The sequence below is a fragment of the Mytilus galloprovincialis genome, chromosome 11, assembly GCF_965363235.1.
Source record: "Mytilus galloprovincialis chromosome 11, xbMytGall1.hap1.1, whole genome shotgun sequence".
NCBI lineage: Eukaryota > Metazoa > Mollusca > Bivalvia > Mytilida > Mytilidae > Mytilus > Mytilus galloprovincialis.
Window position 1 is genome coordinate 64982687 of NC_134848.1, and position 14509 is coordinate 64997195.

Here is a 14509-nt window from a genome sequence, read left to right on the forward strand (position 1 = left end):
AATCAATTATTTGCGGTAATACATTTTTTAACCTTTCCGCGAGTACTTTGGAAATAATTTTATAGTCCGTGTTCAAGAGCGTTATAGGACGCCAATTTTTTATGTCTTCTCTCTCCCCAGACTTAAACATAAGCGTTATCATACCTCTGTATTGAGATTCACAGAGCAAATTGTTGTCAAAAATTTCCTTAATAACCGCCCCGAAGTCGTCACTTATCAAATACCAATACGTTTTGTAAAATTCATTCACAATTCCCTCTTTCCCAGGAGATTTATCAAGTTTCAAAATTTTAACGGCCTTACTTATTTCATCTAAAGATATTTCCATTTCACATATTTTTTTATTTTCCTCACTTAGTTTATGATCTATATTTTGTAATAGATTTTCTGCAGCATCCCTATCCCAACCCTCGGATGTAAATAATTGTTTGTAAAAAGACACTTGTTCTTCTAAAATAGATTCTATATCGTCCTTATACCTTCCGTCTGAACCTTTTATTCTAGTCCATAATTTTTCAGCACCCCTCTTTTTTTCGAGTTTAAAGAAGTACCCTGTTGATTTTTCGCCTTTCTCGTACCAGTTAACCTTAGACCTAATTCTGACTGCCTCGGCTTTTTGGGCATAATAATCTTTAATTTTTACTTTCAAATTATTTAATTCGTTTTCATTATTGATAGGATGGGTTCCTGTAATATTATCTAACCTTTTTCCTACTCCCTTATTTGTTTTTCTGTCATGTTTAATTGCTTTGCAACTTCTATAGTTATACTTTTTATCTTTATCTTAGTTTCCTCCCACCATTCTAGATTATTTTCGAAATGATTTTTTTTTAATTTCCAGTTCCCCCAAAAGCTTTCGAACGTATTTCTAAATAAATCCGATTGAATAACTGATAAGTTCATTTTCCACGTTCCGGGACCGCGTTCTGGTTCATTCGTTTTTAATTTCATGAACACACCGTCATGGTCACTGAACGGAAAATAAACTAATTTTACCTGTTGTGATTTATATTGAAGCTCACTACTTATAAATATATAATCAATTCGTGACCTTAAATTACCCCGGCAAAAAGTATATTGTTTTTCTTTAGGGTATCGCTTTCTCCACACGTCTATTAATTCATTATGTTCAACAAAAGTTTTTAATTCATGTGATCCTATGTCGTCTCGTAAAGGCACTGGTTTTCGATAAGTATGTCTTTTTCAAAAAATGATTTTCTGTCACCCGCCAGATTAGGAGCATAAATATTGTAAATAAAAATCCCGTTATTACCTGGGGTTTTAACATGCACCGAAATTGTTCTACCAATACTATCCCGTCCGGTTTCAGTAATTTCAAATTTAAATTTTTCAGAAAAAAGAATAGCTACCCCTTTTGAATTACTTGATCCATGATTCCAAAAACTCTCCCCCTTCCATTCATTTTTCCATTTCGTTTCGACATCGCTAGAGCTATGTGTTTCTTGTAAGCATATTACATTCAATGTTTTTCTTTTTACACCACACCAATAAAAAACGGCATTTCGTTCATTTCGTTTTTTATTGTCTACCATACCATTGACATTTAAATTAACAATAGATATAGACATAATACAAAGTTATATAGTGAAATAATGCTTTCTTTTGTTCATTCATTTTACGTGCTATATAATATATATATAAAAAAAAATATTTATACACAAATATATGAATAGAAAGTCTCAACAAATTTACAATCGTAATATTCTTTTCTTAGATATGACACCGTCACAGTTGACTGGGGTGAGCATACACCCGTAACCGTTATTTCAACTATAATTAAGTAAACCACTTTATTAATTTTTCCAACTTGTGAACTAGGCCGAAACCCACATGGGTTACTAAAAATAATCATGGAAATTTTGTTTTCTTCGATCAAAACTGAAAGTAAACATGTTGTATACTTTAATTTTTCATGTTTTTGACAACACATTTGCAGTTTCGTCGTGTAAGTAACGTAAGTGAACATACACAAGTTACAACAATTCATTGAAATATTAATCAATTTTACATTATAGGGTCGTAGTACATGACATAGCCCACGTGTGTCCATGTAAATAAAGATAAACATAGGAATTTTACAAACTGTTTAAAAATAGCATTGATTTGAAAATTGTTGACAAACGTGAATTATACAGATGCATTATAGCAATTTAGATTTTGGCTACAATAAAAAAAAAATCATGTACTATATATATTGTGAATAGTTAGTTAACATGATTTTGGCATCTTGGTAACTTGCTTCTCGCTTGAGCCTGGAGTGGAACTTGAACTTCGATTACGTTTTTTACTCGGGGTTTCATATTCACCTTCACACTTTGAATTTATAAAGTCCTCAAAAATATTTTCCATCAATTCTATACCGGATTTGCTGATATGAACCCCACTTGGGTCATTCAAGTCAAACAGTGCACGGAACGGTGTTTTGTTTGGAGCAAATTCGTCCCATAGATCAATATATTTTAGCACTTGACTTTTTACACAAAGTTTTTGTGTAAAGCTATTGACAGACCTCGCTGCTGTATTTAATGCTTGTATAGAGCTGCCCTTACCTCGTCTAGGTAGAATGCTACATATACCAATGCGTGCATTTGGGTATTTGGTTTTTAGTGTATCTATGCATGTCGTAAGGTTTGCTGTTATTTGCTCGGTGTCACTTCTGTGCTTACTGATGTCATTTGTCCCTAATGATAAAATCACATTAGCAACATAGTCAGAATTTACTATATTGTCAGATTGACAAACAAGTTTATCGATTTGATCAAGGGTGGTGCCTGATACCGCTATATTATTAATACTTGGGTCCTCAATTCTAATGCGACTGCAATTTGATGCACCAAATATTACTGTTTCAGAGGTTGGGAGGGTAGCGTTTGTTTGTTCAAACACAGTTTCAGTTGTTTTGTTTAATTCAACAATTAATTCTTCTGAGTTGTTATCCTCGGTAAACGAGTCGTTTTTATTGGCGTCTCTGCCTTCCTGAATGTCATGTACATAGTCGCCATACATTTCTTGGTCATCAGTCTGACAATCCCTTTGTATATGACCTTCTTTCCCGCACCGATAACATAGTTTTTCGGAGTGGGGACAATCTTTTATTGTGTGTGTGGTACTATTACATCTATATCATTTGCGTGCCGCTTGATTTTGACGGGAGGGTTTGTTTGTAAATCGATAAGAAGGATGATCTGTTCTCGTACAGTACGGACACTCTGTCCTGTTATTGTCTGCGAACATCCTGACACTAAATATCCCGAATTTGGTTGCGGTTGGAATAATTGGGATACAGTTTGTTAATTGCACATAGCGTGTGGCGGTCTCGATATTTGTATCTTTAATTAGACCTCTGCGGAGGGACCCCTGCACAACATCACCAAATTGTGAAAGATGGCCACATATTGTTACGTCACTCATTTCACACGGGGCATCTTTTATAGTCACATTAGTAACTTGCTGTTCTACGTCTACCATTCTGATGTAACGGTTTTTCAAGTTTATCCCTCGAGTGAGTAATGTATGTTTTGTGTTCTGATCGTGTACTGTAACTATACATTCTTTCTCCGTAATTTGTATGGTTTGTATTTCGTTTTGGTCTACCAGAGTTTTTAGTTCATTTAATACATCAGTATGTGTAATACCCTTGGTGAAACTAATACCGAAGTGAATAGATAAGTGTCGTTTGATTTGAGCTTTATGAGCGTCTACCGCCATTATGAAAACATGTAAACAACTCACGGGTTACTCACAAAAACACAATATATCTTCTCAAGTTATAAGGTTCCAGCAAATAAATCTATGGATTCTAGAGACAAAGTCATTACCACTATTATAATCCAAAAATATCTGCCACAAGATGAGTAAATTAATGGAAATTCAATTTTTTACTCAGAGCTCTGAAAACCTGGACTTGGCACATCAAGGGCACATAAATCAATCCTTTGCATTGATATATTTAATAAATAGATATGAATCGCTTCATCAGGCGTTTGGGTACTGAAATTCCTTTTGATGCCATTTTGTCTTTATATTAACTAACTTATTGCATATTATCATTACGATTCAGATATCAGAGAGGTCAAGCCATCTCTCTTTTCCATTTTACCTAAATTTTTGACGATTTGTAACTATAAAGTGACAATATCTTTTTTTTGTGGCTTTCCAATATTATTTAATTGATATTTGTATTTTAAATGCTAATTGAGCGATCGAATGTTCTTATTTTTATTTCTGGAAAAATCATGTATAAAAGTACTTCTTTGATTGCATTTATATTTTATAAGATAATTTTTTCAATTTCCAAAGGGTTTATATTGATGGAAACCAAAGTTTAACGACAACATGAAAGGGTCTTAAGCATATCTTTTACCTTTTAATTATGACCACCTTGCTTTTAATGTTTTCGAATATAAATGTGTAATTATTTTAAACCACTACTAAAAATTCTAAATATCGAACCGACTGATAGCAGACTTAAACGACTAGACAACAACACTGTAACAGATTGCATTGCGAAAAACTCACCCAGTGTACACAAGATTTCTTTTGAATTGACCAGTTGTTTCGTATTTTAAAAAGCAGTATTATTACATGAAAACCCTCCTTACCAAATGTTAGTCTTTTTATGGATTTAAGTTTGGTAGTGGATCAAACATACACGCTGTCACATTTTACTGGACTTGACCATCATGACGACTTCTCGGTAAATGTATAACCGCCTATAATGTTTGACATTTTTTTTGGCGATTATTATTTGTTTGGAGGGGCACTGGATATATAAGTCATCTGAACCAATGACAACTTTACAACAGATGTATCAACCGGATCACCAGCAGGGATGGTAATACAAGGCTGTGTACATTCTGTATATTTTATTCGTATAAACAGCCTAGATGGCTATGTGGTCTAGCATATATGATACAGTTCAAGGCGATTTGGTGTAACGATATCTCAGTATAGTAGTATGTGTTCGAATCCCGGCGACGGAAGAACAAAAACAAATTAAAAAAAAAATAAATTGCGAAAATATGTATTATGTATTTTCAATTCGGCTGTTCCCAAATATATTTATAGCACTGAAAAGGAGAAAAAAAACCAACCACGTTTCAGTCTGTAAATACGTTTATAAAAAAAGGTTATAATGTTGTTTTGTTGTATAGCTCATTATACACAACAGAGTTGACGCAGAGTCACTTAGCCATTCTTTCCACGTCCTGCTCTTCCCGATTCGTGCAAAAGTTTGTTTTGGACATTGAAAAAAGTAAGGCCAAGAGGGAAGTGACGGGTGAATGGGGCTCTCATTACCCGTGACTCTCTTGTCATGACCGTTTGTCTGTGTTGTGCAAAAAAGGGACTTGGAATAATAATAAAAAAAAAAATAAGCACATGAGAAAGAGTATAAACAAATTATAGGTCATTATCGAGCAACATAAATTTTTTTATCGAATTTTATTTGACTTCTTTAGCTTTTTTTTTATTCGAGCGTCAAGTCGGCAAGAAGAGGGGCACAAATATGTTGTCAATCAAGATCAAGCATCTTGATGATGTCAGATTCAGAGAATTTTTTGTTTGATCAGAGTGATCCTTTACAAAGTAGGATTTATCCCTCCCTAAAACAAGATACTTGTCTCTACGTTGGGCATTCTTTTTTATGAAACAAAGCAATACCAACTCTTTCAGTTTGTCTAATTTAGTTTGGAATGTGGAATACTTGTGTAAAGTGTAGAAAAGTCAAATGTTTTAATACTATTACAAGATGATAGACAGTTAGATTGAATGTGCTCTCAAAGATCCTTGGAATTTATAAAGTATCCACATCTGATTCACGCCACCTCTAGAATAGGCAGTTTCACAATAACTTTGAAGACCGTCTTTGATTGCTGATAAAATAGAAGTTAATAATTTAGAAAGAGGTTTCGTGGAGCAGTTGGAAGATCCAGCAATATACCGTTGTTTGTAAGGACACTTATGTAGTTTAGGTATCAAATACAGCGATGAAAGATCCAGTTTTTCATCTTTGGTTGAAAATCCAAAGGAACAGAGAACAGACCTATTACAATGTATTATTATCCAGGATTTCCTCTTTGGTAATTGTCATGAGGGTACATGTTGAAATTCCAGGTGAATTGTCAGTACCTAATTCTTTTATCAAGCAGTTAATGTAATGATTTTTACACACAAATACGATATTGGTTTGGGCTTTATTTGCGGGGACAACAACATATTTGTCATGGAGGTAGGATAAGTGTTTTGCAACATTTGGGTCTTTAAAGATTGACGTAGCATGGTCTTTTTTAGACGAAACGCGCGTCTGGCGCAAAAACCAATTTGCAATCCTGTTTTATATGATAAGTTATTAAAGGAAAAAAAAAAAACTATTGGCAACACCCATACCGTATGTAAACTTGAGAATCCCTTTGGTTGATATAAGATGTATTGTGCAAGTTAGAACAAACTGTCTAATTTATGATATACTGGTGGGATACATAATATGTAATAATTTCCTATAAAAACCGTTGACTTTCACAATGGCACGAAGAGGCTGAGACATGGACCATGTAATAAAAAAATGAGGAGGTATAACAAATGTATGGGCAAATACATTTCCTAGGATGGGACATTTAAAAAAAGTCGAACAAACTATGAAAACAGTTCTTAAAGGTTGAGCTCCAAACAAATCGAATTGTTAGTAATACTATTCTTATATCTTAAAATCGTGAATCATACTTGAAAACAAACCCAATTTTTGCTATTATTATTTTAAAGCAGTCAATACTTCTGACAGTAGATAGAAGAAGATGTTTCATATAACTATATTTAAAAGATATTAATGCATCTACTCAAATAAAATTCAACCTTAAATTGAGAATGGAAATGCGGAATGTGTCAAAGAGACATCAACCCGACAAAAGAGCAGAAAACAGCCGAAGGGCATGAAGGGGTCTTCAATGCTGCGAGAAAATTCCGCATCCAGAGGCCACATTTGTAGTTGGACTCTTAACAAAAAAAATGCACCAAATCAGTGATCATGGTGATAATGGACGTCAAACTTAAATCCGAAATATATAAAAGAAACTAAAATTAACAATCGTACAAGTCTTATAAGGCCAGAGGCTCCTGACCTGGGACAGGCGAAAACATGCGTTGAAATGTTGTAAAAGACTAGGTCCTGTCACGTTAACATTATTAAAATCATTCCTCAAAATTAATTAGTAATGTGTTGTTATTCGTTTTAAATTCTCAGATGAACTGCATTCAATTTTCAATGCATTCAAGGAATGACTGTAATATTTTTTCTGTCTATGTAGAAATAACATAAAAAATGTGGTGAACACTGAATAACCAGCGTAGCGGGTTATTATAAAGTGTGCAACACATTTTTGTTGTTATTTCGAATAGAAAAAAAATGTTACACTCTTTTTTTATGATAAAGTTCTAAATTTCATTTTAAAGCGGAGTAAATCATGAAAAAACGTTGATGACGTCACGGTCACATGAATAAATTATGTCTATGGAAAAACTGTCAGCCAATCAGAAAAAGCGTTATATTCAAAATTAGATTATTGATATGAATAACTTTGATAAAATAAAGGTTTTCCTTACCGGAGTTTCTTGAGTGATTGGATATCGCTTCTCGTCACCTTAAATGAAAGAAAAAACGTTTATTTATCTATGTTTTAAAACAGAAGATTCAACAGTAAATACAATAACTTAATCGAAAGGTACACTTGTCAAGTAAGCTGACAAATCAAAGTAATAAAAACCAGCTATTTAAAAAAATATAAATGTATACATTCTATTAGAAATAAGATTTTCTTGCCAAAGACATTATTCTATCAGAAATCTTCTTATTTGAAAATGATTTTTATTAAAAATTGCAGTTAATTTAAATATATTCTTTTGTCTAATGTATATTATTCAGAAATCGAGTTCGGTTATATAATGTTTCTCTTTTTAAAAGCATTTAAATGTTTTTTTTGTTAGTCATGTTTATAATGTCAACCTACGTCAGTACTCTTAGGTAATTTCAAGACAGGTTCGTTTCCAGTCACGTTCATGACAGCCAATAAGGCAGTCAATTTATTAGAGAATTACATAGGGATTTGTCCACGGAGTGTGTTGCGAGGTATGATCAGAAAATTATTACAAACGGAAATGAATTGAGACTAGTCAATGTGGGGTCTTTTATAGCTTGCATTGCTGTTAAATGTGAACTAAGGCTCCATGTTGAAGACCATATTCTTAATTAAATTTGATCATGTGCACAATTCAGTTAAGGGATTGCACCTCTTTAAACATTAAGTTGTTATACCATCAAATCATAGTACGTCATTCCACGTGCAAACAGGTCGAAAAAAAATTTCCTTGAATTTGACATTTGTAGGTAATTAATCCTACATTTTATTACATTACAACATTTCTGGGTCATAAACATATTTCTTTTGTATTTCACAGCAACATTTTATTTTTTAATTTGAGGTTTCAATAGAATAGTTTGCAAACTTGAGGTTACATTGATACTAGAGCTTGAACTCTTGTTAAAAAAAGCGAACATTTGTAATGATTGGTTAACTTCCAGTGATGGTTATTTTCTTATATGCAATGAAGTGTTATGTGGAGTTTTTTTCTATTATAATGGACAGGATAAAACTGTACTCATGCCAAGTATTTCTTTTCGAAACCAAAAGTTAATTCTGAACAATTGTTTTGAAAAGTGCAAATTTAACTAAAGACTATTAGAGGGAAATCCATGAAGATATTACTCCTTTTAAACCTGCTGTATTTTATTTTTGCTCAAATTTCGTTTTTTCCCTGTTAGAGTGATTTCAAAATCGTTTGTGCTTTGTTTGTTTTTGCTTGCAAAGATTTAATATAAGTATATAATAATGATATTTGAATATCGTATATCATTGGGGATTCTCTTATGAAGACGAAACGGGCGTCACGGTAGGTATAGTATCCGGTTTGGATCGTGATTTTGATCGGGCTTTTCTTGGGTGACCACTTTTTTTTTCGAGTGATTATGATCAAAAATATAAACAAATAGACTTCTTTTCTGACAAGACGTGGTATTGACGCTTGAGTTTAATATACAAGGATATACAACTTGTGCTAATATTTAATATTAATTGTTGGTAAAAACGTTGAATTTAGCCTTACAATGCTTTTATTAAAAAAAAAGAAGAAAAAAACAATTATACACATGTCAATGCATATGTCGGTGGAAATGCATACATGGAATCCTTATATCCCTAGATTAACAGACACTTTACAAAAATTCTTGTCATTGCAATGAAAATGACATTTTGAGACTAAATTCATTGCTGCGTGTTCAGTTTTTTTCAAGTGATTAAATTTGCAAAGCTTAAAATGTTAACTGTCAGTGTACTTACGTTTAAAAACAATAGAAAATGTTCAAATTCTGTTCTTTATTAGGCACGAAACCAATGCATTCATCAGTTAGATAATGATGCACTACGATTGAACTTTATAAACACTTTAGTATATATCGTTGTGTGTCACTTCTTATAAATTCCATGTTCATTATATATTCAGCAATCTAATTTAAGCATTGACAATTTAGAATGACACGTACGTACATTTAGTGTTTTAAGCTGATGAACTATAATTCATTGTATTGTTACCTGTCTATATAATTATAAAATTTTATTCAAATTTTAATGTAAATGGGAATAAAAACTGGTCGGATTAAGTGTGTGTATGTTTTTTTTGTGTGTTTTTTTTATTTGTGGTATATGATTTAATTTTATGGAGACAGGGGGCAGACTTCTTTCATTAGAATATTTTTTATAACATAGCATTCTAATGCAGTTCGTTTGTAACGATAATTTTCATGAGAGGTTGACAAATATTTTGAAGGGGTAAATTTCACTTTCTACTAGTCCGTAACTAAGAAAGCCTCCATTTTGAATTCTATTTTTTGGGAGTATGTAATTTTTCACAAAATAAACATGATAGTCACATTTTGAGCCTCAAAATGTTTTTTTTGTAAACGTTGAAACCATTCTGAAGCGTACTGAAGGTAAACTTGCGTCTAGATATTATGTTTGGGATCGTGAGTATACATATGACGTCGCATTGTTTAGTTGCTATAGACAATGCAACAGTTTCGCGGACTTTTTCATTTATGTCATTTTACACCAACATATTTGTTAACCTTCTTGCTTCTTGATATTGTTAATAATAAAATAAAAATGAAAATGGGGAATGTGTCATAGAGACAACAACTCGACAAAAGAGTAGAAAACAGCCTAAGGCCACCAATGCATCTTCAAAGTAGCGAGAAAATCCCACACACGTAGGTGGGCTTCAGCTAGCCATTAAAATATATACTAGTGCAGTGAAATGAACGTCACACATAACTACGAAACATACATATGACGTGAAATGAAAAACTACATACTAGATTAGCAAGAGGTTTTGTGTTTTGAACATATCTATGATGTTCCACCTGATACAAATACATGTTTGTATTCAGTAAAAAGTTTAAAAAAACTAAGTCTGAGTGGATCAAACTAATCATATATTTTTGAGATGCGATTACGTTTGGTATTTTACTGAATGTTGTCTTACTCGCAAATGAACCATTTACAGCAATTAAAATGTTTGAAAACTGTTATAAAACATCCATAACAAGTTCTGTGTTCTTGCAAAAGATGCAAAAAACTAATTTTCGAAAAAAGTAAGTATATGTGAATATAGAAAAAAACATTACCATACCATTTAAGACTTGGTATTTTAATATTTTTGCAAAACTAATAAACCAAATAGATATATCGAAACGGCTACAAACTGGTATTCATGTTACACCGCTTAAAAAGCTATTAGTATAGTATAATCTCTTGCTCACTTAATTATGTCTTACAGTTCATTAGAAAACACTCGTAGTAGCAGACTTTTATGTAACTTATTTATGTGATCTAGCCTAGTACTAGTATTACTTTTATTGAATTTAGAATTCTTGCCTAACAACATCTCAATAAAGGATCCTCATTTTGAAATATCTTACTTGTCGTATTTTCACTTCCCTTCTTTTGCAGATCATACTATATCAGATGGATAAGAATTACGTACCTTCCATCGCGATATATGTTACCTGTCTTTGCAAAAGTAAAAACACGTTCTGAAAATTGAGGAATTTTTGTAAAATTAAATATGATGTTGCCAATATATTTTTGCGGAGGCAGAGTTAAGAGAGTTAATCAGATCTTCACACTTTTAGAGAATCGTGTAGCAGTCATGTGCTTGTGTTTGGCCGAGTAGAGACCGAAGAGTGGTCGAATGTGGTCGCGAAGAGATCGGGTATTGGTCGAGTTGGTCTGGGATAAAATAAATACAGAAGTCGCAGCGATTTGGAAGCGATCGGACATTGGTCGACTTAATATGGAAATGATCGGACATTAGTCGAGCAAAGGTCGAAATGATCGAGTACTGATCGGTAAAATTTGTGTATTCCGCGCAAACTCGATCTATACACGATCCTTTTCCGATCAATTCGAACACTACTCGACGAATTCTCGATCTCTTCTCGATCTCTTCTCGAGTTACTTGCCTCTCGGTCCTTACTCGATTGTTTTTGACATGTCAAAAACTCTCGAGTAGAAAGTCAGATCGATGACGAGCAAGGTAGACTATGACGAACATTCTTGTCGATTGAGTCAGACCAGTCTCCGGATCACGTATTTTGTCATGATCGGGCTTGATCGAGTTGATCGAGTTGATCGGCTTTAGACAAAATCAGACTAGTCGAGTAAAATCAGTAAAGTGGAGTGCAGATATAGGCCATTTTAGACTTTTACTGGTATAAGTGCTAGCCAAACTGTTAAAAAACAACTGTGACCGTATGTTAAAGAACTATTTAAAAGAAAATGTTGTGACGAAATTAAGAAGAAAATACTTGAATTAATTTGTGTTAACTAATTATGTTCCACTATAGTACGGTGACCAGACCCAATATTTTTAAAATTTAATCGTCAAACATACTATATGGCTATATCATATATCATTGGATTCGGAAAAATGAGTACTTTTGGAATATCGATGTCGTCAGAAAGAAATGTGGTAACAGTTTTGCATAAATTAAGGTCAAAGATCAACATTCTGTTTTCTTTTTTTCTTTCTGTATCTTAACAATTGAAAGATATAAGCAGCATTTTGTGTTAAATTTCAAATCAATTGAAAATGAATTATCTCGAAAATTTAAAAAAAAAAGGAACATATTACTTAGTAATCGGTTAATTCTGAAAATTGGCGTTTTTCAACACTTGTTCTATTATACAAGATCAATACAAATTCCGTTAAAGTTACAATAGTTACCTTGCCGGGTGACATTCAACCTCAGCAATAAAAGATAAATGTTGTTTTAAAGTAAAGCCTTCTATCCTGAATGTTTATTTTGAAAAAGCTCATGCATGTAATTCATTGCAACCAAAAACCACTAATTAGCTCGAAGAACATTAAAAAATCCAATCAAAATGATCAGAAAACAGATTTTATCCAGGAGTATCTTCTGATTCATCTGTCAAGGAATTTCTTCATAATTCTTACCCTTGAAAGGAACAAAGATCCGTACATGTAAGGTTTTGTTGTGAACAAACACTTTTCACATGACGATTTTCCCTAACATGAACCCAAAAGATCCTGCAAGAATTCTGCTGACATATGCCCTTTAAAATAAACGGGGTGTAATGAAATAATTAATTTTCGCCAACCGTATTCTAAAGGTGACGAAAAAGGGGGTTTAGCAATGTTTTATGCGGTCAAAATTTCCGCTTCACAGAGAGGTAACCTGACTAAACATACTTTTTTACTGGTGGCAAGCTTGACGCGAATTTTATTAATATCGTGATGGAATGATTTAAAGAGATCATTCCTCAGATCATACATCTTCGAAACTAAATTCTTACACAAACAAGGGCTTCATCTTCGTCAGTACTCCCAAAATTCTGTAACTACAATAGTCGTGTGTGACCTTTCAAGTCTTTTGTAAAAACAATTCAAACGAGAAAACTAACGGCCTCATTTATATAAAATAATGAACGAAAAACAAATATATAAGACATAAACAAACGACAACCATTGAATTACAGGCGCCTGACTTGGGACAGGCACATACATAAATAATGTGGCGGGGTTAAACATATTAGCGGGATCCCAACCCTTCCCCCTAACCAGGGACAGTGGTATAACAGTACAATATATAAGAACGAACTATAAAAATCAGTTGAAAAAGGCTTAACTCATCAGATGGACAAAAATACAATTGGACGTAGCCGGGTACTTGTACATCCAAACAACAAAAAGACACTAGGAACAGATCTGAGAGTACTCGCAGTTATCTGACAGCTAGTTCAAAGCCACCAACAACTAATAAATCATTCATGTACAAGACTAATTTAGCAATCCGTACACATCCAACTGCGCCTACAACTCGCATGCATGTGTCATTTGTTTGCAGTAGTGAACACACAGAACAATCACACCCGTATCAGAGGTCCTTAGGATTATTCTGTCGCTCTTTCCCTTTTCTGTTAACTTCATGTCAAAGTATAAGGCATTAATTATCATACGAGTATTGGCCCTTGGTGAGTGCTAAGCAAGTTACAACAGTCATTGACAATTTCGGATTTACAAACGTTCCAGGTGAGTAAAGCTCACTATAAGGTGGAATCATAGGGGATTTGTCATAGTTTTAAAAAAGAAAAACTACCAAAGAAATTAGGGAGAGCCTGTTGGTTTTCTTTAACAGAAAGAAACTTCTTCCAGTCAGTATCCTTCTCCCTTCAATAATCTGAAACACTTTGGTTGAAAGTGTACTCTTTGTGCGGCTTTCCTTTTCAACAGACAACTTTATTGAGCTTTTCATGTCGTAGCGGTAAAAATATGTCTGCTACTGTGTGCGCTAGCGAAAAGCATTGGGTCATATTTTTATAATTGTCACCTGCAAGGTCACCATTTTTTTTGCTTTTTTGTTATCATCAATACATTTAAGCAATGCCATACCACCTCTCAGACTGGTGTAAGTTGTGAGTGATGGGCCAAAGGAAGGTAGGGAAATGCACACGAGGCATCAGAATTTAATTGGTTCACCAAATCAGGTTAAAAAAAACGACCCATATTCTACAACACATTGCTGGCAGATTCCATAATTTAGTGTTTCAACAGAAATTAAGAAGCAACGTTTACTCTTTACAGTAAAATAGGTGACTGATTCAGTACTTATTCTCTGTCATACGATACAGTTTTCAAAATTAAAAGCCATGTGTTGCCTTTTTTAACTACTAGAACCTTATCGTAAAGGACTTTCTAGTTCAAACATTTTCTTGATAACTACATGTCCAAATTCAGACTTGGTTCTTAATTTTTGAAATGTATAAAAAGAAAAAAACCTATATCAAATAAACATACGAAAATATGAAATCTTTTAAAAAGACATAAAAAACACGATAACCAACACGAAATGGGACCATAAACA

General features: G+C 33.3%; 1 protein-coding gene across 2 annotated transcripts in view; it reads right to left on the reverse strand.

Moving 5' to 3' along the window:
- LOC143052614 (GTPase IMAP family member 9-like) overlaps positions 1–14509 on the reverse strand; it is a 76624-nt gene that overhangs the window by 34362 nt on the left and 27753 nt on the right. For both annotated transcript variants that reach the window (XR_012971178.1, XM_076225682.1), the window contains exon 3: positions 7618–7655. Coding sequence is in view for 1 of the 2 variants with exons in the window: in XM_076225682.1 (XP_076081797.1) it covers positions 7618–7655 (38 nt within the window). In the remaining variant the exon portion in view is untranslated. The remainder of the gene's footprint in view (positions 1–7617; positions 7656–14509) is intronic.